This window comes from Oscarella lobularis, chromosome 16 (genome assembly GCF_947507565.1).
Source record: "Oscarella lobularis chromosome 16, ooOscLobu1.1, whole genome shotgun sequence".
In the NCBI taxonomy this organism is placed as follows: domain Eukaryota; kingdom Metazoa; phylum Porifera; class Homoscleromorpha; order Homosclerophorida; family Oscarellidae; genus Oscarella; species Oscarella lobularis.
The window spans coordinates 1,439,580-1,465,758 of record NC_089190.1 but is presented as its reverse complement, the minus strand read 5'-3'; the positions used below and the strand labels follow the sequence as shown (position 1 = coordinate 1,465,758).

Below are 26,179 nucleotides of genomic sequence, written 5' to 3'. Positions count from 1 at the left end.
GCCACGGGTAAACTAAAACGACGAATCTGGTAGGATTTTTGCGCGGCATTTCGTAAACATGCAGGCGATAGCGCACGTAGTCCATACGGGAGAACACACGACGATTGGTGTGCGTGTTTCGCTTGTTCGAAGGGCTGTTCGGAGTCCTCCTGAGTTGCGAGCGTCACTCCTTTACTTAGTGACTTTTGTGTCGTCTTGTCGTTACCGCGTTTGGCCGAGGAAATGTTGGAATCGCTCGCTACGTGGGTGATCAACACGTACTTGGGCGAGTACGTGGAAAATCTCAACACTCGTCAACTATCGATCGGAATACTAAACGGTTCGCATCGATTTCGTCCAGTTCGCGTCGCGTAACGTCGACGTTTCTCACAGGCAATGTCGAGCTCGAGAATTTACCTCTGAGGAAAGACGCTCTCCGCGGACTCGATCTTCCCGTCGAAGTCCAAGCGGGATTTATTGGAAAACTTCAATTGCAAATTCCCATCGGGAAATTCCAGAGCAAAGCGTGGGTTATTCGAATCGATCAGCTCTACTTGGTTGCTTGTCCGCCGAAGAGAAGCGCGGTGGGGGAGAAAAAGAAAGAAATGTATGGGGACGGGTAGCATTGTGTGTGCTCTTAGTACGACGAGGCGTCGGAGAAACGGAAGGAACAGGAGAAGAAGCAGGCGGAATTGAAAGCAATTGAGGAAAAGTGGAAGGTATGAGATCTTAGCCATCATTATTCAGTAGTGTAAGATTGATTAGAAAGGACAGTGAAATATATAGACTACACGTTAGGCATCTTAGTCAGATACTATTTGGAGTATTGAGAGGGTAAATGTGTTTTATTTTGAATGGATGCATCCTTTTTTGACTTTGATGCATTTATTTGGACGGGCCCACCCATCTGCAATAATAATTGCAGTACATATTGCAAGAGACGGGTTGACTCTTCTCTCCTGCAATAAGTTGCAATAAAATTGCAAGGGATGGCCCACTCTTCTCTTTTGCAATAAATTGCAGTAAAATTACAAAGGAAGGCCCCTCTTCTCTCTTGCAATAAATTGCAATAAAATTGCAAGGGAGGGCCCACTCTTCTCTCCTGCAAGTATTTCCTATTTCATTGTACGGATTCCTGAGCGTTTCTTAATCTTAGGCTGGTAGACAGGAGAAGAGTGGTAGTTTTTGGTCGACGTTGACGAGTTCATTTATGGGCAACGTGAGCGAGAACCTTCAACTTGTCATTGAGAACGTCCACTGGCGTTACGAAGACACGACGCTGAGTCCCGGTCGCTGCGTGGCATTTGGAGTGACGATCAATCGACTCGCGCTGCAGTCGGCCGACGAAAACTGGGTACAATGATAATTTATATAGATGACTTCTCCTGCAAAATCAATCACGAATGTTGCAGAAGCCAAACTTCGTAACCGGTGCCTCGAAGATGCGCAAATTAGTTGAACTCGAAAAATTGGCTGTCTACTGGGACACAGACGCTCGTCCCGTCGGAGATGTACCAGCCAATCAGCTACAAGTAAGCCATCCTCATATAGAGTACGTCATCATTTGCAACTATTCTGTCTAGTCTGCCTTTGAAGACTGCGTCAGCGGTCAAAAAGCAAGAGCATACACTAGGAAGTTTCCCTGCATAATCCCGCTTGTGTTTAGACGCATGAATATATATTGGAGCCGGCCAGTGCCAAGGCAAAATTGACTCGCGACTATTCATCCAAGCCTCTACACTCCGTCGACGTGCCTCGTTTTCTCTTGGAACTCGGTCTCGACGAAATTCCCTTCTCGTTGTCGGACAGACAATACGAGGGCATGCTTCAGTTGGGCGAAATCGTGCACATGCAAAGTCGCGCAAGAGCCTACAGAAAGTGGCACCCCGGCGTGCGATTCACCAAAGAAAAGTATAAAGCGACGCGAATTTCGTAAACGATTGCCTTGACTATTTAATTTAGCGTGGTCAAGTATTGGAAGTTTGCAATCGAGTGCGTCGTAAATCCGCTCAAGGAGCGTAACGAGCGCGAGACGTGGACGTTCATTCTAAAACGATCGAGAGATAGCGTGAAATATGTTTCGGCTTACATGCAGAAGTTGGCAAAGACGAGCATTTCCTCTGAAGATCTGGTAAAGCAGAACCTAAGTGACCACCACCTCTTAATTGTTGACGTGTGCTTTGTTTCAATACAGGATTTGCTTGATACGCTTGAGACAGATCTCAGTTTAGATGAACTAGTCATACTCAGACGAATAGCCTATGCTCGCATCAAGAAGGAAGATGCCTTAGCTAAGGTACAACGTACAGTTTTGTATTGTTGCTTTTTCTATTCATTCTATAGAGCAGTGGAGTTCAAAAGCAGGGCTTTCTTCAAAGTTGGTTTCCTGCCTGGACCGGCTGGAAATCACAAGAGCAAGAAGAGAAACAGCAAGCGGATGAAGGGGAGAATGAAACGTCGTTACCTGGTAAAAAGGGGGCCCCTCAACGGGGGATTGAGCCATTGTCCTTGTCTCTAGATGATCTGTTCGCCTCGTTTGAAACGTCGCCGGCTGACGAAAGCATTTTCAAGCGAGACACGGTTTTTCTTCGTCTTCTCTGTTCTCTCAAAGGCGGGTCCCTAACGCTCAAGTCAAATCGAAGCAACGGCGTCAAGGCGTTTACGGAGCTCGCTTTCACCGACCTCGGCCTGAGCTTAGACACGAAGCTTCGATACGGATCGATGGCCGTCAGTCTATCGCTTGGCAGCATACAGCAGCTGGATCTCCTAACGGAAGGCACGCTCTTTCCGAAGCTCATCGCTCCTCAGCAGAAGTCCAAGAACTTTCCCCAGCGACACAGTTCGAGACACTTCCAACGGCTCTACACAGTCGAGGAGGCGAAAGGCGACGACGGCACGCATTCCAAAGACGCGTTCTTCACTCTATCATACGAGAAGAATCCGTCGGAGTCCGACGCCGACTATCGAATTTCCATTTCCGCTTTGCCTCTCGATCTCGTCTACAATCGAGCGATAGTGGATGAAATCAAGCGCTTCCTTCAACCGTCCGAGTCGAGTGCTGAGCGTCGCCTGAGAAAAATCGCTCGCCAGCGATACGAACAGTTGAAGACGGACACGAAAGCCGAATTGAAGCAGACGTTCGATCAGTGGACTCACGCCGAGGCGAAAAGGAGCAAGCTGTGGGAAATAAGTCTTAATATTGCCGCTCCGCATATTATCTTTCCGGAGGATTTTACAGACAGCAAACAGAAAATGGTGAGTTGTATGTTCGCTTTAGCGAGACTAGGACTTTTAGTGCGTTCGCTATCAATAGGTTGTGTTGGATTTGGGTCATTTCTCCGTCTGGAATCTTCCTCAGAGGTCCGTTGACCTTTCGAAAGCACTTTCGTCGGTTCCAGAACGAATTCTACCTGCAGAAGAAGAGGAATCTGATGGTATGTATATACGTAACCCATAGAAGTCGATGTCTAAGGCCGTCATAGACGAGTTCGAGACACCACCCTCGACTCCTCCCTGTGAAAGAGAAACTGACGAATCTCCTGATGGAAGCTCCGTTGATTTGCTTGACGGTGTAGCCAGTCAGCTTCGGAAGCCCAAACGACTCTATGAGAGGTAAGAAGCGACCCCCTAAAAGTCGTTGTTCTTTGAATATTTAGCGATTTGAGGTACAAAATCGAGGCAGCTGATCTTCAAATTCTTGTCGGTTGCAAAGGCGAAGACTGGAAGGGGGCCCACACCTTGGGTAGAGGGGACCTGCACGTTGTAGAGAAATTCACGATATCTCTCGAGTTCGAAAGGCAGGTGTAGCGACGAGAACGAATTCAGTTGACCGTCGATTCTAGATATCTCATACACAAAAGAGATTCGAAAATTCCCAACGCGTCTGTATACGGAAATCTTCCCAATTTAGCTATTCAGGTAGACGAGGGCAAGGTACGTCACCAAATCAGTCTCCAGAAAAGCAGAGCCGCTTTAACGCTTTCAAATTTCTCGCGCAGCTCCAAGCTTTGGCGTCTTGTCTAAAAAATTTGAACAAGTCGTCGGTTGAAGACGAACAAGACGAAAGAAAAATGCCCAGCAACAGTAGATACGGTATTTAATTTCCTTCTTCTTTACGTCTGTGAAAAATATTTTCAGATGACGATGATTTATCTCCTCTTCCTGGCTCACTGAACGTTAGTCAGTGGGCTGCAGAAGATCTAGACGACGAAAACGAAACCTTTTACAGTCTCCATCCAAATGCCATAGTTGAGAGCAGAACAAGGTTGTGACACTTCGTCTATGTAGACGTCTTACTAACTTAGCACCAGTAGCAGTGTAGGCATCTCTGATTCGACGAAACCCGTGGACGCTTTCGTAGAATTACGACAATTGGTCGCCCGATTTTCCGTTGGAGAAGTCACCTTGGGAATAAAGAGTCGAAGTAAAGAAAATGTCTTATTACTACTGATATGTCTTAGCGCTTCCTACGTAGATCGCCTAATTTCCGAGCTACGTTTTGCCGGACTACGCGTCAGCTTCGTTCAGAGACCCTATGACGTTCGCGTGCGCGCCGTCCTTCAGGATCTAGTCATGGTCGACGCTCTCCAGACGTTCGGTCGCGACTACGAACTTCTCATCAGATCACGAAAGGACATCGATCCCGATCACTTGGATTCGATTCGGACTCTTGTAGTCGAAGCCCAGAGTCCCGTTCAAGAGACAATTGCCTGGGGCGAGACGGAGCCCCAGGTCGTCGACGATTTCGAGGAAGAAAGCTCCGACGCTCTTCTCACTATAGATTTCATGCAAGTCACCGACGACTGTCCGGACGATGTCGTTCTTCCCGGATCGGGAAAGCGTCGTACGATCGACCTGAAGTTTAAATCGCTTCACGTCACCGGTACAACTTTATTCATTATAGTTTTGTTTTGTTTGAGGCAGTATCGTTTGCGCAGCCAATCAGGAAACCGTCGTAGAGCTGAAGAGTTTCTTCGAGCGAGCGTTTCCCGACGAGAAAAACGACGAAGGGCCGGCTCGCCGTGGGACGATTGAAGATGTCGCTGCAAGAGAGGCAAACCTAGGAAACGAGGTAGAAAAACTAGTTCTTCCTTAGACGATTTGACGCATTTAGCTCCGCTTTCAGAATTTAGAGAATGTGAAGACGGAAGTCGCGGCGGAGTTCTTTTGCTTGAGCATACTACTGGTTCGCGACGAGAATCGCGTCGGAAGTCGCTCGTTGGGCACTCCGATCGGTCGCAAAGTCGCCTCGATTCAGCTCCACGAATTGTTTCTCAGCGCCTCGCTGAGTCGCTCCATCGACGTCAGCGGATCGTTGACCGGCGTTCAAGTCCTCAACGACGTCCCCGAGGGCCGACTGCACAAGGAAATATTTCGCATCGGCATCGTGCCGTCTCCGGATGACGACGGCGGCGGCGACGCCGCGGATGTCGACGGAACGGTGGACGTTCCGGATCGAGCTTTATCCTTCGAGGTGACGAGCGAGCCGGCCGGTGACAATCAAACAACGGGATTGATCAAAGTAAAGGCTCGACTCGCTTCCATGCACTATCTTCACACGCGTCCGTTTCTCAACGAACTTCAACTGTGCGCGTCGGATTTTCATCACTTCACCGATCAAGCGGCGGTGTCGCTGAGCACGGCGGCCGCCGGCGTTGCCAAAGGAATCGTCGGACAAAAAGAAACGCTCAAAGAGAGCATGGTGTACTTATCGAAATCCTTCGGGGGGCCCGTGGAAATGGAGGAGGAGGACGTCGTCGACGGGCGGCCGTCCGAGTCTTCGTCAGGATTTCCTTCGAAGGTCTATCTCGATTTTGACATGAAGAGTCCCGTCGTTTATTTGCCCAAGGCTCTCGACAGTCGCGATATGTTTGTCGCCTATCTCGGTCACATTTCCGCTTCGAACGACTACGTTAGGAGCGACGAGAACGGCTACTTCGTCGATCGGCTCGTGTGTCAACTGACGGAGATGCGTCTCTTTCGATGCACTCTCGACGAGACGGCGGACGAGCAGGGATCGATGAAGACGGCAATGGGTATGGACACGGAACAGAGTCCGGCCATACTCGACAAAACGAGTCTCAAACTCACAATCGATCGTCCTCTAGTGGAGAGGTCATCGGGCGGGGAAATTTTCGCAATGGACGAAGGAATTTCGCCCTTAGACGACGTCGACGACATCGTCATCTCTTCGTCGAACGTCGCACTTCCTCCGCTTTCTGTACTCGGCGAAGTGACGACGTCGCCTCGAATCACTTTATCTAAGCCGGTAATGAAGCAAGCGCTGATCACCCTCGATTTTGTGACTGGAGATAAGTCGGATAAGGAGCCAGCGACTCCGGTCAATTCCACGCCGCCGCCGTTGTCGCCTCGAGATGATTCCGAGCTATCGCCGTCTCCTCCGTCTCCTCCTCCTCCGGACAACGTCTTAATGTTCGTCGCCGCTGTTTCTATTCCGTGTCTCACGTTCGTCATGCGCGGCTCCGTCTCGTCGTCCACGCCCGACGAGCGAAAACTGAACGAAGAGGACATCGTCGAAATTACGTTGGAGAACTTGGGATTGACCGTCAACAAGACTAAGCCGTACGTGACGAATCTTCAAGTGAAGCTCGGCAGTCTGATGATCGAAGATCTCCTTCAAGAGGCCGGCACGCCCAATCGATACATCATGTCGTCGAGATATCAAAAGGTGAAGGGAAACGCTGGATACGGTCCCCTCTTGTTCCAGTCGTTAGGAAAGCCAATATTAAATCCCTTTCGTTCGCTGCCCGTCGCGTCGTCGCCAATTTCGTCGCCGTCTCGAGGCGACAACACGAGCCACGCTCTCAGGACGGGCGATCTGTCCGTATCACCAGTACATAAGAAAAAGGCGGAGGAAAATCTTGATCTAGTGAAAATCGACGCTATTTTAGTGACTAAGGACGACCCCGATTTTCAATCACGTTATAATTCCGTAAGTCAAACTCGTGGGCCCCACTTCTATCAACAAGCGATCTTTTACTTATTTTAGATTGGCCGTATGGTTGACGTCGATTTTGACATGCTACAACTGACCGTGAACCTGCAAACGTGGGTGATTCTATTGGACTTCTTCGGCATCGGCGTGCCGGACAACCCCGATTTCGTCAAGAAGAAATCGACGCCGTCCCATCCGCCGAGCAAGCCCAAAGAGCCGGTCGACACGAACGTCAACCTTCGCATCGCTTCTCTCAGTCTGACGATGAACAAAGACGACTACCAGCTCGCCCGTGCCGCCATTTCCGGCGTCGACGCGATCGTCAAAATGCGAGACGGCTACAAAGAGCTGTCCGGTCAGCTTCGATCGGCTCGCTTGGTCGACCTGTCGCCGAACGGCGTCGTCTACGGCGAGCGTTTCGGAACGACGGATCGTCCTTTCGTTTTCGCCATCACCAAGTACGCGGAACCGGACTGGGATCTCAAGCGATCCTTCGACATTCGCGTCAAGCTCGAAGCGCCCAAGGTGCGATACGTTCATACGCAGCGCTTTCTCAAGGAAACGATTGCCTTCTGCGAGCACTTCGTTCAAACGATGGACGCGTATCAGCGCATGAAAGCCGACGCCGATGATAATCTCGACTACCAGGGTCCCACTCGATCGCCTAGGATCGCTCTCGACATCGAGGCCGATCGACCGGAGATCGTCTTTCCTCGCAGTTCTTCGTCGACCGACGTCATCGTCTTGGAATTGGGACACTTGAAAGCGGCGAATCGATTTCTGTTCGCCGACGACGAATCGACGTTGAATTCGAAAGCGACGAAGCGAGGTGGGTCGACTTCGACGGCCGAGCCTACGACGTACGGATATGCGATGACGGAAGAAGTACCGCTGACGTCAACTGACGCCGCCGAAGAGCATCGATCGTGGATGAGAGGACGATTTACGGGTCCGTGTCTCTTGGACTGCATCGACTTGTCGCTGTCAGACGTGAACGTTTTCACGGCTCGGAAAATGAGCGAGAGTCAAGGTCGGCCGGTTGCGTTTGAGAAACGAGGCGGACGCGTATTGGCTGACAAGTGCCAACTAAATTTAAAGATAGAACGAAATCTTTGCAAGGATCTAAGCAAGAACGGTACGAAAAGTCGTAGTCAAGAAATAAGAAATTCTACGTGTAGTTGTTTTTTTATGTTATAGCACCAGAGTTTCTTATTGACGGACAGCTATCCACTGTGCACTTTCTTGTCGACAAGTGGCAGTACGATCTCATAAAGGATATGCTTGATCACAATATTGGCGAACCCGTGTCCGAATTCAAACGGCCAGAGGGTATCGTTGTCGATCCTATTTTGCAGGTCAGATGACCCCCATTCAATATCCGTTATTCTTTTTGAGCTTCGATCTATTTAGCCGAGCTTTGACGGCAGTTGGGTCGTCGTCGATTTGACGATGACTCTAGTGAATGTCAGTGTCGAGCTCGTCGTCACGCACGAGCTCGCCCTTCTCGGTTCGGAATCCGCTCGCGTCTCGCTCGCTCAATTCAACCTCGAACGATCCCAATTGCACGTCAAAACGCATTCCAATCAATCCAAAACTGTCAATTTGTCGTCAATGGCGCTCACTGCGAACGACGTACGTCAAGTGGGATCCGTCGAGACGGCGTCTACGGCGAACGTGTTCACGGAAATTCTCAGCCCCAACGATCCGACGGGTTCGAGCTCGACTCCTCAGTTGGAAATATCGTTCTCGATGTCTGAGAAACGCGACAAGGCGACGATCGTTTTGCACCGAGCTCGACTGTACGTCATCGTTGACTGGCTGCTCGCCGTTAAGGATTTCTTGCTGGAGAAGCCGAGCGAGCGCACGAGGGACGACGTCGACGTTGATGAAGTAGACTATCAGGCTGCGGCGAAAGAAGATCGCCCAGTAGTGACTGTCGTCGAAAAGCCCAAGAAACCGTTGGATATTAGCATGAGTGTCACTCGAACGGACTTTGTTGTCGTTCAGAATGCGAATGAGAGAGATTGCAACGCTATTATACTGAAGGTAAGATATCTGTTTGAGAGCCTAACGAAAACGGCGAGTGTTCTTTCTGAAGTGGACGCTGGTAATGACGTCAAACGTTTTGGAAACTACGAAGCGAGGCTTGTCGATGACTCTGTCGGACATCGAATTGTTTTCGTGCTGCTTAGGAAATGAAGACGATACTGCACTCTCTATCATTGATCCGGCTGAACTCGCCATCAGTCTCGAGCCAAGCAAGCAGGCGAAGCAAGGGAGCGACGAATCATTACCGGATTTAGAGGTACAGTTCAAGCGTTTTAATTAATTAATTAAGGCACCTTTGGCCCCGAAGTCTAGACATAGTTTGTCTCTCTCTCTCCCTCCCCCCTCTCCCTACAACAGCCGACTAAACGTCGTAGGTAGAGAACGATTGGTCTACGAGAGTACTCTCCTAAGAGACGTCTACTGATATAATGGGTGTCTCGCGTCTCTCCGATTTTTCTACCAACCCCCTCGTTCGTGTTTCTGCAGTGAAACGACGAGCAAAGAGATCTGCTCGGTGAAAGCGGCGGCCATATTGCCGTGCGTTTGAGAGCGATTCTCTCGCTCGTCGTTCGGTTCGCAAATGCGAGCATATAGTGTAGTCAAAGGCTTGCTAAGAGTCAGAGAAACGCTAAAGATTGCTCGCCAACGTTCGCTCAGTTTGTTCGAGAGCCGGCAGACATCTTGCTTGACTTTTGCTGACCAAGCACAACGTCACTGCACGTTTACGTTCGCTTTTCGCGTCCGAATAGCAACCGACCGATTCTAGAACGAAGTAGAATTCTCTCCGTAACCGATTTCGTGCTTTTGCTTGTAGTTAGGAGTCTTAGTACGCGTTTCGTAGCGTATTGCGTATCCTCTTACATCAGACAATGATGTCATACAATGATGTCATTTTCTGTTAGCTCCTCCTCCGTTCACCGTTTTCTCGCGTACAGAAACCGAATCGCGGCGAAATTTTGCTCGAAACGGTAGCAGAATCGAATTTTCAGTCGATTCGCACTGATTCTCTAGTCGAAACGACGCGCGTTTTCGTGCTGTAAAGCTGCTGTGCGAACGAAGCCCCGCCCTCTCGAGTATATATACCCAGCTCGTACATCAACAATCAGAGTTCTCAGAGCTAGGATAGAAGGGAGCAGGTAACTCTCCCCAAGGTGTGACCATTATAGCCCGGTGGCTGGTCAATTTCCTCACTTGATTCGTCACTTCCCGCCAACACCGATATTCGGTGCTTTGGCAGTGACCTTCACTAACTGCATCTAACTTCGTCTCACACATACCCCTTCCCTCTTTTACATTTTCGTTGGTCGTAATAGTCTGCCCTTACCCGTTCTGTCTAACCCACCCCTTCATTTATGTTTACCGATAATATACTAACTTGACAAGGGCATGGATTGCCTTCCTAGCAATGACGAGAGCAAGGCATTCTGATATCGGATAAACCTCCATAGCACCGTCTTCTGTGTGGTTTGATATCGGGTGTCGAGTTTTTACTTTTTTAAAAAGGTTCTATTAGTCGAAAGAACGCGTTTTTTGATCTTCTAGGGGTCAAACAACGCGTTTTTGACCTTGTAGCAGCCACGTGGCGAAAGGGGGCCTCACTTCTCTCTACACCTCATACCGTTTGTATCTGTTTACGTAGCACAGCTTCATTCTTCTCTTTGTTAGATTTTCTTTCAACGGAATGTCAATATTCGCTTGTCCTACCGCGATCTTGAGCTCTTTCTCGCCATCGCGTCTAGCGTTAAAAGCCAGCTGGAAGGACGCGGAATCTTTTCCAATGACATCGTGTCGGAAGACGAAGAAGAAAACGACGACGTTGACGGTGAAAATGTCATAGAATTGAGCAAATACATCTGACAGTGCTCTATGTATAGATCTCAAGCTGAAGAGGCTCAAGCAGCTTGGCTACTCTCCGCGTCTCTGCCGAGAAGCGTTGATTCGAACGAAAGGAGATTTCAATGCCTCCGCCGATTGGCTTGTCGACAACGCTTACGACGAACAAGCCAAAGTGGTTGATGTCGTCGATGACGAAAAATCAGAGTCGGAAAAACGATTCAAAATCGAGGCAGCTGGCATTGAAGTTGGGCGTAGAAATATGGCTCAAAATGTTGTAAAAAGTTTCGTTTCTAGATTCGTTGCGGGTCTCTACTGTTCACCCTCATCGATGACTGCGACGAGACCGACACTCCTCTTATAGAAGTAGCAATGAAAAAAGCGCATTTCTACTACAGACTCCTAAATCGCGGAAGCGGCAAGCTTTCCGTGACGATGCTAGGGGACTACTACAACAAAAACTTGGGCGCATGGGAGCCATTTCTCGAACCCTGGAGGTACGTACCTAATAGCGAAATGTCTTGGTTCTATTGCATGTTTAGCTGCTTTACAAACTGGAGCGTCATACCAGATGGATCAACTCAGCGGAAGATTGTGAAAGTGGAAGGTAAATAAGTATCTCCATAGAGAATTCTTCAGGGGATACTGACGATGTCTTGTGCACTGTAGCACCCGAACGACTAGAATTGAACTTGACGAGTTCTCTGCTCGATCTCATCAAGACGACCCGACGTCGTTGGGGCGAGGAGTACGATCGCTTCACGCGGCAATCGGACGAGACAAAGCAGCGGCGTCGCAAGCGAATTCCGTTCAAACCGTTTCTCCTTCGTAACAACACCGGCTGCCAGCTTCACTTCGCTACGTCGATCGTCAATCCGTCGAGAGTCGACTCTCGATTGGAATCCTCCTCTTTTTCTTCTTCTTCGTCGAAAGAGAGTTTGGGCTCGGTTACGACGTCTCAATGGCGTGCCGTGGTGCCGGGTGACGAATGCTATTTTGCGTACGAGACGCATTCAAAGCGACGATACCAACGAGTGAGACTAAAAGCTCTTTGCTTATCTCCATATAGAAACATTTCTTCTATTTAGAGTTCAGTTCTTCACCAGCTTGAAGTGAAAGTCGACGGATGGCGGCAAATATCTCCTCCTGTTTGGGTTGACAAGGTGGGGATCTTTTTTCGGCACGTCAAACCTTTGCAGGAGTCAGAAAGTGCCGTCGATGCCGAATCGTTTACGGTCAGGCAATATGTATGGAGTTTTTTTGGTATGGTCTCATATTCTTCGGTCACTGTAGGATCGAGACAATCAGCCCGTCCACGTTGTCTTTGCCATTTCCGTCATTAAATCAGTGAAAGTCATCAACGTTCGTTCAGCGTTGGTCGTACGAAACAAACTCGAAATTCCACTCGAACTGATAGCACTTCGCCCAGACTCTGAATCAGAAGGAGGTACACTGATCGCCATAAATCGCCGCGCTCTGCTTGACCTAATGATAATATAGTCAACCTCCCGTCTGTTGAGCCAGCGAGCCACGCGTCGATTCCACTACATTTGGCGACGAGAGAGATACGCGTTCGACCCTTTGGCATGGGATACGCATTTTCGGATTCCACTCTCAGCTGGAAACGCGTCATTACGCCAGACCAAAGACACAAAACGCTTCAATGCCCTGAAATAGGAAACGAAAAAAATCTTTTCAGGTGAATCAATTGTCAGCTTATTAGTCGACTCTTGTTATTATTATCTATGCAGACTTTGCTGCACGACTTCACGCGACGGACTGGCTCGCTCGGTCGCCGCGACGGGGCACACAATCGACTTCTTGCCTCCTATCGTCGTTCACAATTTGCTTCCAGTCGATATGCAACTGCAAGTGTCAACAAAAGACTTGCCCGTGGAAGTTCGATCGGTCAGAGCCGGAAAGCACGCATCGCTCTACTCCGTCAATCCCGACCGCGACGTCCGTTTGTCTGTGAGCGTCGATCCCTTCGTTCAGTCCGAAGAGGTCACTGTTCCGCTGGTGAACGACGTCTTCGTCAAGCTGAGTCTGTGGGACGGAAACAGCAGAGAGCTGTGGCTGTTTGCTAAGACGCACGTATCCGGAACAGCGCTCATCGTATAAATTTGTAGAAGTTGTAAAAGTTTCATTGGACTCGCCTTTTCTCTAGGTCTATATCGTATGCCAATTTTGGCTAGTGAATAAGACGGGATTGCCCTTGGTTTTTCGACAAGACGGCTCGACGACCGAATCAGCGGGACAAGGCACCGAACACGAAATGGCGAGGAGTATGGTGCCACTTCTGTTCTCCTTGTCTAATCCAGACTTACGTAAAAGGTATGACTTGGCTCGTTGGGGTGCTTGTCTTTCCGTTTTTTATTTGTGGATTCAGGTGCTCTCTAAGGCTCGGAGCCAGTCCAAGTCTGAAAGACGGACAGCCGTTGTGGTAAAGCCCACACGACGAGTTTAAACTCAAGACTCAAAATGGAAACGAAACGTTCTTACCTGTGTGTAGGAGTCGAGGATTTTCTCTTACGACGAGCGAGGGAGGATTTGTTCAGGCTCACGTTTCACAGGGTTATGGTAGACCCGATGCGTAAGTCTATTCTCCTTATTCGGTACACTTGCTCACTCTGCATCTCCGCAGAGTCTATGAAATAGGCTACATGGCTCGAAATGGCTCTGGCGTTTATCGCGACACCATAATCGTTACGTTCGTGACGCGCTTTCTTTTGCTGAATCGCTCGTGCCATAATTTGGCGTACGCTCAGAGACACGAAATCGACCAGGTAAATCTATTCCGCTGATAAAGAGTCAGAACGTAAACGTACGATTGCTTAGATGTCATCGTCTCCTGCTGTGGCCATGCCTAATTCGGTGACGAGCTACAGTTGGAGTCGCGTTGATTTGGATCAACTGTTGTGTATTCGGTAGAGCTTGCTTATAGTACACCATTCGCAAATCTTTTCTTGATTTTTTGCTCTCTAAGGATCGAAGAAATACCGCACTGTCGGTGGTCATCTGGATTTCACATCACTCAAGACGGCTCGTTTCACGTTATTATGAGGTTGCGTTGAAGTGCATAGCAAGTCGTCTTTTATACTTTATCAAATACGCAGGGGAGCCTCCGACATGTCTTACTTCGTTCGAGTAGAGGTCACTCTTAAGGACGCCACCTATCACGTCGTTATTTCTGGCACCGGGCAAACTCCTCCGCCTTTCAAAATTGAGAATTTATCAAAGGTTAGTTGTCTGTTCTGATGCAATCGGTCTGTACCAGGCACCTCTTCTCGTATAGTCAATACCTGTCGCGTTTTATCAGAAGCAGACGTCCGACGTCAGTCTTCGTCGCGAAATTAAGCCGTCCCAAACTGGTGCATTGTAGAAGACTACATTTTTTATTTATGATTTATTTCTTTTGTTTAAAGTTCCCTATGCTTGGGATGACACCATTCTTCCGGGAAAACTGTGCTTATCTGTCGCTGACGGGAAAGAACGGACGTACAACATTGACACGTACGGCGAAAAGGAGCCGCTCACGTACAGGAATTACGTCTACATAGCAGTGAAAAGCACTGTGCATTCGTATGGGATTTCCATTGACTCCAATCAACTTTCTATATTCGTTTCTTTTACCCAGTTCGTCTAAATTCGGCGGTCACTCTCTTGGAGCCACTCAGCGTCATTTGACTCAGTCGTCGACTGACGAGCTAGTGTTGGACGTTCCTCAAGGAAAGGCCGTGCTATTTAGGCGACGCAAAGCGAATCGGGCGTCGCAACTGTGGCGAATGACGGCGGCCGGAAACTTGGAACACATGGGATCGGCAAGAATGACGGATAGCTCGTCGTCTCGATCGCAAACTACGATGGTTTTGGATGTGACCGACGAAAAAGCGGGCAAGTCGAATATTCCGCTAATCATACGTCGGCTCGACGAGAAAAGAGTTTCGACCCAAACGTGGAAGTTCGACGCAGTGAGAACGTCGTCTGCAACTGAGTTAGTTTTTGACAATGTTTCCTGCAGGATGGACGACTTCATCCCAGTCATCTTCTAAGTGCCTACGTTCAGCCTTCTGGCTATCTTACAGATGGTCAGTAAGTACACGGTTTCTTTGCTCTTTGCGACTTTTTGTTAGGTTGTGACGCTGTGTTGGGTCCTGGGAGTAGCATCGGTGGAGAAAAGCCGCCGCCTGAGCAGGTGCTTTGCCTAATAAAACAGAAAGACGGGACCGGTGCTCTGTCAGTTCAGTAAGAAAACGAAGGGTGGAGACTAACGGTGGTGCGAGTATTGTTCTTCTTAGAGTCGTGGCTGAGGGTCCTATTCGCGTTGTCAAGATCCAAGACAAGGTATGCGGTCGTCGATATTGAGTTGTGAAGCCTTGGTGACGTACATCTTTTAGATGCCTCATCGAACGTCTGTTTCTCTTCCGAAACGACTCTCTTCTCGTTCTCTTGACAGCCAAATAGAATCGAGCACTGACGCCGAGCTGATATTTCCGCAATCAAGTTTCCAGGTTTAGTTATTTATGATTATTAATCGAGTAAGTCGACTTTGCCGATCGCCACGTTTTCGTTCTCAGTTTATAGTCAATTTGGAAAGTGGACTTGGTTTGTCAGTCATTAATTCCATTCCTGAAGAGATCGCTTACGTGACTCTGACCGGATTCGAAGTAGAGCGAGATACACTCGACATCAACATCTGTTAACCACAGTGCATTTAGACGAACTACCTCTATCTGAAAGGCGAGCAATCATTGGAAGTAGTCGTGCAGCACGTTCAGGCAATTTTTTGCGCTCCAGTGAATTATCTATGCACGCTATTGAACTCTGTTTAGATTGACAATCAGCTGGTTACAAATCGTCCACTATCGCCTCTTCTTTATCGAACACCGTCTTCTAAGCCATCAAAGGAAAAGTCAACGTTTTCCTTGCGTGTCGTCAAAGGAAGAGCAACTCAGCCAGGCGTAGAAATATTCAAGGTGTGCATTTTTTCGTAGTGCTAGAATGTTGTTTTGAAGCGTCGTTCAAAACACAGGAATTGCACGTCTTCCTGAAACCCATGAGCCTGCAGATTGACGAACGGCTTCTACTCAAATTCGCTCAATTCATCGGACTCGGTAAAGACGACAGTCAGGCAAAAGAAGAGCAGCAACTTCACTCATCGGTTTCCGAAAGGTTGTAGTGATTTTGTTACACGAACGCTTAGGCACCGTTGTTTGTTTTTGGTTCTCAGTGCCCCTGGCATTGCATCTTCTATGCCAGCTACCCATTACTACTGCAGAGACATCGTGATCAAATCGTTGAAGTTGACGTTGAGTGTGCTGACTGTCAAGCATCTGCCCGACGATTTGGCTGCAGTTAAAAAGTACTTGGCAATAACACTGATAAATTTTGAAAACGCCACCATGAAATTGGGTAAGTTACGCAACTGCATAGTACATCTGAATTTACGTCTCCTTCAAGAATCACTTAAACGCACTCATTCGTTTGAATCGCTTGGTGCCTATCTGGACATCATTCGAAAATTTTACGCAAAGGTTCGTTGTTGAGACGTCGCAGCGAGGCTGAATGATTTGTTTTTCTTAGCAATTTTCGAGTCAAGCAGCACGTATTTTAGGATCAGTTGACATGCTAGGAAATCCCTTTGGTCTACTAAATGACGTTGCATCAGGAGTTGACAATTTGACTCGTGGCAACGTCATTGGCTTCGCAAAAAATGTGACTCATGGGGTTTTGGATTCGGCTTCTAAAGTATACCCGCGTATAATCAAAACGACGCCTTTCTTTTCTTTTATCTTTTGGTTTATTAGATAACTAGTACCGTCTCGAGTGCATTCGATGTCGCATCTATGGACGACGAATACAGCGCAGAAAGAGCGCAAATTAAAGATACTGCTAGAACGAGCGGCGAGCATCTTGTCGCTGGAATACAAGGCCTCGGACACGGCATAGTTGGAGGCTTGACAAGCGTGTTTACGCGAACAGCTGAAGGAGCTGTAAATAAAGGAGTTACGGTCAGAAATTTTATGCGACCACTTGAATATTTTTCCGCATGGATTTGTTTTAGGGATTCTTCAGTGGTCTAGTGAAGGGCGTCGTGGGGACTGTGGCAAAGCCCGTGGGCGGCGTGTTGGACTTAGCTGCAAGCACGGCTGCCGCTGTGAGTGTAGGCACGACGAGTAGTAAGGCAGAAAAACCGGCGTCGATTCGACGGCCACGCTATTGCATTGGCTTGGGCGGTGTATTGCCTCCCTACTCTCCAGCGATGGCTCAAGGATGGGAATTTCTTCTTCAACTGAACGGGGGCGATTCAAGCGAACTGTAGGAGAAGACAGCGAGGCTCTTTAGCGTCGTTTCTACGCACGTTTGTCTTGCAGATTAGTTGCGTACGAGGGACTGAGTTTCGGAATGGAGAAGATGTGCATCATAGTGTCATCCGAGGAGCTATTCGTTTTCGGAAAGCGAACGGATCACCTCATCGTTCGCGCCAAAGTTTCGAACGTCAATCGATGCGAAGCGGAAGAGAAGACAGGTACGGAATCGGTCTCGCGATGGGCAAAGTCGAATTTTTTTCTCGCAGAAGGAAATAAAACCAAAGCATATATTCAACTGACGGTACTAGACCAAGAAAAGGGCTGGCGAAGGAAACAGATTCGTTGCGAATCGCTCAAGATAGCAAAGAAGGTACTGTTCCGAGCCGCTTTCTCCTTTCCAACGTGACGCTCCGAATGTCCGCAGGTCACCCAGCACATCAACTACGCACGAACGCTTCACAGACACTCTCAACTAACCGTAAGAATTTCGCCGGAGCAATTCAAGGAAATCTGGTAAATACGAAAGCATTGGTGTTTATACGCGTATGTATAATAAGAAAACTTAAATTGTCGACGATGCGCCTATACCAGGACAGGAAGATAAAAAATCGCTAGCGAGTCTCGCGAAAAGATTCCTATAGTGCAACGTCAATTCTCGATACTGAACGGCGTTCATCTCGAGCAGAGCGTCGGTCATGCACCAAGTGAGAGCGTCGTACAGGCGCGTTCGTAGCGTCAAATCAGCAGGGCAGTATTCATGTGTATTCTCCGCTCTAAACGTTCTCGGTAGTACGTGCAGGCAGACCGCATACAGAAGAGTCGTCGTCGAAGCGAACGAGCACGTGCCTCTCGTTCGATTGCACGCGCCGTGGCAATTGTCTCTGTCCAACACAATCAACTCGCAGTCGGAATCGTCTTGACAAGGCCGTTGCGAGTAGAAATCGTCGACGGCCGATCGGGAGAAGAACGAATCGGCGTCGAGCAAACGCACGCGACCGGCGCCGTCGCGTCCGAAATTCCCGTCGTGCATATCGCACACGTAAAACCGATCCGTCGTCGACAGCGCGGCGAGCCGATCGGCGAGATTCAGAACGCCGAGCCCGTAGTCGATCCGCTCCTTCCAGTCGACGGGAACGAGTCGAAATTGAACGTACTGTCGAAACATCTTCAAGACTTGAGCCAACGTCGCCCAGGACTGAATGACAAACGATCGCCAATTCAGCACAAGGAAGAAATGTTTGAGTTCGTCCATCAGAGCCGAAATCTCGCCCACAATCTCCTTTCCCGAAATCTCGACGACGTCGAGAGAATAAATCTCGCCGCAGTGACCGCGCAGCGGCACGGACAATTCCTCGTCGGCGAGAAGAACGACGACGAGAAATTCGTACTGATACGCCGCCAGTCGATAGGCGGTCGTCGCTTCGGCGACGCTCAGTCGTCCGTCGCCGTTTTCGTCGACGATAGCCAATAATTTTGACGTCAGAATATCGGTGACGTCACAGTCGAATTTTGCGCCTATTACCGTTCGGAGATGACGAATTGCGACGTCCGTGGCATTGTTGGAGTCGGTCGTTTCGAAGTCTTCGGGGACGGCGTGATGCGCTTCTATGTCTTCGTCTTCGACGATCGACTCCTGGATGACGTACTGGTATTTCAGCACGATGTCACTACCGTTGACGCGAGCGCGATAGACTTGTTTTTCTGGACGCGCCGTGAGGCAGTATAGATCGGCCGAACGGGTGCACAGGGTCTCGCACAGAGGACCTGCCGCTTTTCCTCGTCGATACCGCTCGCACTAAATCGCGGCGCGAATTCGTCGAATTTAGGTGCTAAAACCGCATTTACCTCATCTTCAATTATTTTTTCCAAGCGGCAGACATTGGATATGGCAAAATAGTACGCGAAGACGAGGAAGATAGTCACCAGAGACAGGCCAGTCCAGCAACGTCGGAAGCCGTCCATACGGGGAAAACACTCGTGTGTTCACACGTACGGGATTTGAACGCAAAAAGGACAACATGAGCTGGTTGGAAACTTCCCTGAAACGCTACGTAGCGGCCAACGCTGCCCAAGCCAAGCCTCGAAACGTCGCCGAAGAGCGCGAACACTTCTCTGTCGAATACGCGGCCCTAAAAGCACACATGCTAAAAGCGGGCCGTTCCGCGCCGTCGTCGTCGACGATAATACCCCGATTCTACTTCAAACCGCCTCGCGACGACCAAATTCTCCACCAGAAACTTCGCGAAGAGGCGCGCGCCGCCTTTCTCCAACGAAAAAGCGCCCAACTGCTCGACAACGAAGAACTCCAAGCCCTCTGGACCGTTCTCGAGGAACACAGCGGCGGAACGAGAGAACTCGGCGGCGCCGACGACGAAAAAATGACGGATTATAGCGATTTCGCGCGAGCCGCGGCGACGGCGACGCCCAAGGCGCGTCGTCACTTCACGTCGATCACATTCGCGAAATTACTCGAAAAGGACGCGCACGGTCGCGTGTCGACAATCAAATTTTTCAATTACGTCATGCGAAAGGTGTGGCTTCACCAAACCCGTATCGGTCTCAGTCTCTACGACGTCGCCGGTCTCGGCTACCTGCGCGAGTCGGACTTGGAGAATTACATATTCGAGCTCATACCGACTCTGCCCCAGCTCGACTGTCTCGAAAAGTCGTTCTATTCGTTCTACGTCTGCACGGCCGTGCGCAAGTTCTTCTTCTTTCTCGATCCGCTTCGGACGGGTCGCGTGAAAATCGTCGACATGCTCGCCTCGAGTTTTCTCGACGATCTGCTCGAACTGCGCGAGGAGGAGCTCGCCAAGGAGGCGGAGGACGCGAATTGGTTCTCGGCGCCGTCGGCGTTGCGCGTCTACGGCCAGTATCTCAACTTGGATACGGATCACAACGGAATGCTGAGTAAAGCCGAATTGGCGAAATACGGATCCGGCACGTTGACGTCGGCGTTCGTCGAACGCGTCTTTCAGGAGTGTCTCACCTACGAGGGCGAGATGGACTATAAGACGTATTTGGACTTCGTTTTGGCGATGGAGAATAAGAAGGAGCCGCAGGCCGTTCAGTATTTCTTTCGTCTGCTCGACGTTCGTGCGATGGGAAGTTTGAATGTGTACGACTTGCACTTCTTCTTTCGATCCATGCAGGAGATGATGCAGCGTAACGGGCAGGAGGTGATAGGCTTTCAGGACGTCAAGGACGAGATATTCGACATGGTGAAGCCGGCCGATCCGTTGAGAATCGCGCTGCAGGATTTGATTTCGAGTGGCCAGGGCGGAACGGTCGTCAGTATTCTGATCGATTTGAACGGATTTTGGACGTACGAGAATCGAGAAGTCATACTCGCTGAAAATGCGGCAGCGGGAGGAGACCAGCAGCAGCAACAGCAGCAACAGCCACAGGAGCCCGTGAACATCTAGACATCGACCACATGTGCATCTCTACTAGAACTTTTAGTGTCGCTTTTAGGAGAAGCCAAGGTACTGGGTTTCAAAGCTAATAAAGTAATTGGGCTGGGTCATCATATGTATACGACAGGCGGATTAAATCACGTTCAACTACTTAGATGCCATCTTTTGTGATAAGCAACAGAAGGGGGGAACAAAGACGTCCAGCTACTTACGGATTTCTTAAGGTAAGTTAATCAATTAGCTCTGCTGTGAGCCACAGGAGTGCAAGTGACGTGCAACGTAGAGGGGGGCCCCCATTGCAGCATATACCTCCTTAGCATATAAACCACCTAATATGAAAATCCCCCTCCTCCCCCATCGAGCGTACGGACGAAACACACCACTTTACGAAGTACGTACGTATGTGTATTTTTTCATGCGCAAGACTCGAGTCCGAATGACATCGTTCGTCTGCCGTAACATGCTAAACTGACTCGACAGAACGAAGGAAACTAACAAAACTAAATAAATGAAATAAATGCAACACAAGTCTTAGAGTAGGAAGAGTATAGATAGATGGGGAGGAAAGAGTCGAGGTCTCAACGCATCGCGATCGATCATTCCCTTCAGACGCCGCCGTCGCACGCCTTCGTACAACGTCGCACTCGGCGTATCATTTTAGGTCGCTTGACGCGCATTGCCGGAGACGGCGTGGGAACGTCGTGAAATAGGACGGGTTTTCGATCACACATGACTTCGGTCATGCACCCATTGTATCCGTTCTCGTCGACGGCGGTGGCAATTGTGCCGCCTACAGTAAATACAAAATGAATGGTCTGAGAAACGCGGGGGTATGTGCGTTTGATATGCACGCAACTGTTGGGCACCGACACCAAAACAATGAAGTTCCGGCTCACCCGCACTTACCTATGAACAAATTTTGGCTGGGCTGGAAGTCGTCCGCGCATTGGGGTGCAAGTGGTGCGGTGATCTCGACCGTGTCGACCTTCAATGACACCTGCGTCTCTGTACTGTAACAAAAAGAAGTGAAAACGCGAGAAGAAAAATGAACGAAATATTTACATCGTTACGGAAGAGTTGTAGCATTTGTTTGGGCTGAGAGCGAGGCTGTCGTGGCTCGAATACCTCAAGGGTTGACCACCCTGAAGGCAGCAGTTCCATCTGAAGAAAAACAAGCAGAAGATCAGGATTCATTTCTGTTTGTTGACTCTTCTCGTCTCACTGTAGTTCCAGATCGCCGTCGTTTAGAACGAGACACTGGGAACAGCCTTCAGAGGAATTCTACAAAGCGAGTATCGTGTTAAAAGTGGACACAACGTTGCACACTGACCGCTCACCTCAAGGCAATAGAGAGTTCCTGAAGTGACTGTTGACGGACAAAATTTAAAGGAGATCTCAAACGGAATCTTAGCCATCCTGAAGAGACGATTTGATGAGGAACTACGCGCGAGAGATTCCTGTAGATCTCACCTGCCACGGAGTATCATTGCATATCCGTCGCCGTACATGGTGACGCAGTTCTTCTGGCATTCAGCATTGTCAGTGACGTCGACGATCAGCGAACCAGTCGATTGATACGTGTTCGTCGTCACTTGGCATTGATACTCGTTTCTCAATTCATTCGCTTTACTGACGTCAAGTTCCGAGTCCGTTCTGTTGGCGTTTGAAGTCACCATGCCGTTTACCGGCACGTTAATCCAATCAACGACGAGGCTACTTTCGCCGTTGTACAAGGGACCGCGACAGTGCGCGGAGAAGCCGTCACCGGAGCAGACGCTGATTTGCGAAGGGATAATCTCAATTAACGGCGTGACGTCTGGGAGTAAATTTTCCAAAGGAAGTCGGCCGTTTTTACCAGGCAATGGTTCCCTCCGACGAGGTGTCCAATCGCTACATTCGGCTCTGGACACGTTCTCGACGATGCCGCACTGGAAATTGCTACCGAGACACTGACATACTCGGCATTGTTTCAACTGGGTCACGACTTCCTTGACTTTTACGGCGACAAAGGCGAGCGTGAACGCTTTCGCCGTCTTGCCGCCCTCTCGCAATTTATTCAAATCCCACGCTCCGCCCGACGTCTTCAGAGCGAGTTTCGCGTAGTCGTCGCCCGTCGTGCCGTAGCCGCTGTCGCGCACGGATTCGCCGCCCTTTTTCGCCTTGAACGTCACTTTCCTCGTGCCGTCGTCCGCCGTCGTCCGACGAGGGAAGTACGCTCGTCGCTCCGACGTGCCGTCAATGCCGAGCGCCGATCTGCCTCGGGCGGCAAAACCCTGATTGATGACGGCGTTCAGGACGATGTCCTGCGACGCGAGTGCGTCGTAGACGACGTCAAATGTGAGAGAACGGTTGAGAACGTCGCGATCTTCGTCGGTCACCAAGATGACGAGCTTCGCGGCACCGTCGCGAAACGTGTGCGCGTTCAGAGCGCGCATGATAGCGCTGTAGCCGTCCTCTAAGCGACCGACCTGCTTAAGTTCGTTCTTCGCCAACTTTTTAAACTCGTCCGCCGTTCCCATCATTCGATGATCCGTCTTGTTGAACATGAACACAGTGCCCATGTTATCCTTTCGACCGTCGCCGTTGCTCGCGTAGCCGACAAGACCGAAAAGATTGGGGCTGTTTACTTCCTTGCCGACGCCACGAGCTCGCAAAGCGGTATCCAAGTCAGGAATGACATTACGCAGCCACCTGTGCTCGCCTATCATCGACCGCGATTCGTCAACGACGACGAGAATGTCGGCCATCGGACTAAGTCCCGCTTCGTCTGTGATTGAAAAACTGATGGTATATTCTTGTTCGTCAATGTATCGGCGGCCGACTCGGCAGCGAGCCGCCGCAAAACACTGGTCAGCGCTCGTCGCTCCCTCGCGGCGTTCACAGGCCAGCTCGCCGTCGGTGCACTTGCACGTCTCGCACACTTTGAGCTGTTCGGTGATTTCGCGTCGTTTCGTGTCGACGAACGAGTTGGTGAAGGCGCGGGCAATTGCGCCGCCGCGTCGAAGTTGGTTCAAGTCCCACGCGGCTCCGACTGAGTCCAAGGCAAGCATAACGTAATCCTTGAGCGTCGATCCGTGTCCGCCGTCACTGGGTAGAACAGCTTTCGGCACGGTCGTGTAACCACTTGTCGTATCGCCGACAATGTAGCCTCTCTTTTGTGCATCAATGCCGAGCACCGGATTTCCTTCCCTATCTTCAATATTATGATTCACGACGACGTTGATGCGAAAGTCCATCTCTTCCAGAAGTTTTTTGACTTCTCCTCTTGAGAGCGACAACATCGGATCGCGATCTTCGTCGGTTACAAGAATCAGTTGCCTGGCAACGTTGCCTGAACGAAAACTGAGCTTCTGCAGTGCCGTCGATATCGCGCTGTATCCGTCTTCAACTTGACCCGACGTGAGAAGTCGATCGATTGCAGCGGCGAATTGCGTTGTATTACCCATCATATTGTCGCTGAGAACGTGCACGGCGCCGGCGAGATGGCCGTGAGTTGCAAAGCCGACGAGTCCGTATCGATTTGGCGATCTTTCGCCAATGCCGTTGTCGCGCAAAGCGTCGTCAAGTAGGTAAATCGTTTCCTGAAGCCACTTGTGCTCGCCGATCATGGAACCGGATTCGTCGACTACAAAGACGACGTCGGCAGACGGCGCATTCAAACCGAATTCGCTGCGCGAAAACACGTATCGATATCCTTGGCCGCCTTCTTTGAGAAATTGGCCGTTGAGCGTGCAAGCTACATCAGATGGGATTGTAACAAAAATTGGACTACTCATGATGTCACTGACCTGGCTGCACGACTTCTACCCCTACCCGAACCTCGCTGCCTCCCGTCCCATTGATCCTGACCTTGCACTGCTCCGGACTCTCAGCGGTGAACTCGCTGCATATCGGATCGTCTCCACCGCACCAGCGGCATACCTGGCAGGAGCGAACCTGCTTGATGGCTTCTTTTACCTTGACGGCTACAAAAGCATTCGTGAAGGCGACTGTCTTTTCGCCGCCGCTTCTCAACTGCTGAAGATTCCAAGCGGCGCCGCCCGTTTCGTGCGCCAAGCGCACGTAGTCCTCGTACGTCGTTCCAACGCCGCTGTTGACGACAATTGAGCATCCGGCCTTGGAGACGAACGTCTTTGCTGTTTCCGCCGCTTGATAGCACAAACTGTCATTGTCCATACCGAACGCGGGGACGCCGTTTAGGTGAAAGGCGTGATTGACAACGACGTTGAGAATAACTTTGTTCTTTTGGAGACTAACAAGCATTTCATCGTACGTGATGCTCACCACGGAGTCGCGATTCTCGTCCGTGATGAGAATGAATTGACGCGCGACGCTGTCGCGAAATTCGAGCGTATTCAGGGCGACGTCCATGGCACTATAACCGTCTTCGAATCGACCAGCAATGCTTAAATTCATGAAGGCGGCGCGCATTTCCGACGGACTACCGAACTGGTCTCCGCTGATGCTCCACACTTTGCCGGTCAGACTCGCTCCGCTTCGGCCGCCGAACGTTACGAGCGCAAAACGATTCGGGATCAAGACGCCGACTCGTCGCTCTTGAAACGCCTTGTCCAATTCGTCGGCGACGTCCAATAGCCACGCGTGTTCCGTAGTCATGGAGCCGGACTCGTCGACGACGAAGACGACGTCGGCCGCTTCGTCCGGCGGTCCAATAAACTCGCCTTGATGCACGAAATTGTGCGTGGTGAGGACAGGATTGTCGCAGCCTTGAAACACAGAGAAGAAAATATAAGGCAGGTGCGTGGCTTTAAACGTTTCCGGGTGTCGCGCGACATTTTCCAATGCAGCCGCGGGGCTGCGAATATTTTCGTTACACGTCATTCTTCGCATAACTTCTGCATCTTCGCCGCTAACTGAGTTAACTCTAGCGTTAGGGGAACGAGCGGATGGGCGCGTGAGGGGGACGGACCCCCGCGCCGGGCGGGGGGCCCGAGAGCTCGACCCTTCGCCATCGTACGTGCGAAGATAGTCATCACATCAGAACCCGCAAAAAAGGAAACCGGTTCTCTTTCCGCACGCGACTCGATCTGTTTTCGAGGTTGGGTCGCGGTTTGATAGGATGAAACTTACGCGAAACTAACTAGGGGGCCGGACGACCCCCTGAAAGGAAAGCGTTTTGCAGTTTAGCGCGGTTTCTTTGGTGCGACGACAGGTTAGGAAACTGTTTGCCGGAGAAGCGAGCACCGTCAGCACGAATAACTCGGAGGGGTTACCTCCCGCGGGGAGGAATCGACTATGGGCGGCGATTTGACGCCCTACTGAGCGAGAGAATGCCCGGGAGAGATGCGGGAACGCGCCAACGGCTATGCTTCTTCTGGCGTAGAATTGTACGACACAAAGACGTGATTGTTACCTAGGCTGTCCTGTGATACGACGACTGATGCGAAGGAGAGGAAGCAAAGCAGAGATAGGCACCGCATTCCGGTTATCTTTGTCTCTTGACGGGATTCGGCTTCCCTTCGTTCTCGATTCGACGACAGTTATGCGCACGACGATCGGCGGGTCTGTCCACTTATTGCCGTGGCGTCACGCCGTTGCAAGCGATTAGGCGCGGCCTCGTGAATGGTCAATTTCGATGAGGGCGTGACCGAGTCAAACGCTTCCAAGAAGGCGGT

The 26,179-nt window shown here is 50.2% G+C and overlaps 4 protein-coding genes across 7 annotated transcripts; 2 read left to right on the top strand and 2 right to left on the bottom strand.

Moving 5' to 3' along the window:
• The first annotated feature begins 42 nt into the window (after window positions 1-42).
• LOC136196506 (intermembrane lipid transfer protein VPS13D-like) lies at window positions 43-17,699 on the top strand. Of its 2 annotated transcripts, none has more exons than XM_065986064.1 (60): window positions 43-319; window positions 373-563; window positions 621-698; window positions 1,136-1,333; window positions 1,392-1,511; window positions 1,563-1,595; window positions 1,646-1,890; window positions 1,942-2,110; window positions 2,174-2,275; window positions 2,323-2,446; window positions 2,498-3,234; window positions 3,293-3,413; window positions 3,462-3,591; window positions 3,645-3,776; window positions 3,822-3,912; window positions 3,978-4,071; window positions 4,117-4,243; window positions 4,290-4,402; window positions 4,454-4,861; window positions 4,917-5,050; window positions 5,105-6,931; window positions 6,989-8,069; window positions 8,132-8,289; window positions 8,345-8,980; window positions 9,033-9,239; window positions 10,649-10,805; window positions 10,858-11,063; window positions 11,114-11,313; window positions 11,359-11,423; window positions 11,486-11,850; window positions 11,905-12,051; window positions 12,110-12,263; window positions 12,317-12,515; window positions 12,568-12,931; window positions 12,984-13,150; window positions 13,206-13,259; window positions 13,329-13,409; window positions 13,461-13,602; window positions 13,655-13,743; window positions 13,803-13,880; window positions 13,933-14,056; window positions 14,112-14,187; window positions 14,242-14,398; window positions 14,454-14,787; window positions 14,838-14,904; window positions 14,950-15,061; window positions 15,115-15,160; window positions 15,214-15,327; window positions 15,394-15,483; window positions 15,535-15,594; window positions 15,649-15,792; window positions 15,849-15,988; window positions 16,047-16,228; window positions 16,277-16,350; window positions 16,400-16,564; window positions 16,624-16,827; window positions 16,881-17,134; window positions 17,191-17,345; window positions 17,394-17,497; window positions 17,552-17,699. In XM_065986064.1, exons 1-60 carry the CDS (start codon window positions 223-225, stop codon window positions 17,642-17,644), a joined length of 12,516 nt encoding a protein of 4,171 aa, XP_065842136.1. In that variant the 5' UTR covers window positions 43-222; the 3' UTR covers window positions 17,645-17,699. The 2 variants fall into 2 exon arrangements, with proteins under 2 accessions (XP_065842136.1, XP_065842137.1); XM_065986065.1 differs by having other exon boundaries at window positions 44-319; window positions 4,293-4,402.
• On the bottom strand, window positions 17,657-19,148 carry LOC136196513 (divergent protein kinase domain 1B-like). The gene is made up of 2 exons (XM_065986076.1): window positions 18,973-19,148; window positions 17,657-18,922 (listed from the first exon to the last, which is right to left on the bottom strand). The coding sequence occupies exons 1-2, from the start codon at window positions 19,087-19,089 to the stop codon at window positions 17,690-17,692; spliced, it is 1,350 nt and encodes a 449-aa protein (XP_065842148.1). The 5' UTR covers window positions 19,090-19,148; the 3' UTR covers window positions 17,657-17,689.
• On the top strand, window positions 17,834-21,683 carry LOC136196512 (serine/threonine-protein phosphatase 2A regulatory subunit B'' subunit gamma-like). 3 transcript variants are annotated; one of them, XR_010672225.1, is made up of 2 exons: window positions 17,834-20,612; window positions 20,671-21,683. XR_010672225.1 is itself a non-coding variant. In XM_065986075.1 (1 exon), exon 1 carries the CDS (start codon window positions 19,146-19,148, stop codon window positions 20,550-20,552), a length of 1,407 nt encoding a protein of 468 aa, XP_065842147.1. In that variant the 5' UTR covers window positions 17,834-19,145; the 3' UTR covers window positions 20,553-20,653. The 3 variants fall into 3 exon arrangements, 1 of the variants encoding a protein (XP_065842147.1); XR_010672224.1 differs by having other exon boundaries at window positions 17,834-20,636; window positions 20,699-21,683; XM_065986075.1 differs by lacking the exon at window positions 20,671-21,683 and having other exon boundaries at window positions 17,834-20,653.
• Window positions 20,927-26,075, bottom strand: LOC136196509 (uncharacterized). Its single transcript, XM_065986067.1, has 8 exons — window positions 25,918-26,075; window positions 24,332-25,270; window positions 22,014-24,279; window positions 21,881-21,959; window positions 21,766-21,824; window positions 21,606-21,704; window positions 21,450-21,553; window positions 20,927-21,333 (listed from the first exon to the last, which is right to left on the bottom strand). The coding sequence occupies exons 1-8, from the start codon at window positions 25,982-25,984 to the stop codon at window positions 21,149-21,151; spliced, it is 3,798 nt and encodes a 1,265-aa protein (XP_065842139.1). The 5' UTR covers window positions 25,985-26,075; the 3' UTR covers window positions 20,927-21,148.
• Window positions 26,076-26,179: the final 104 nt, after the last annotated feature.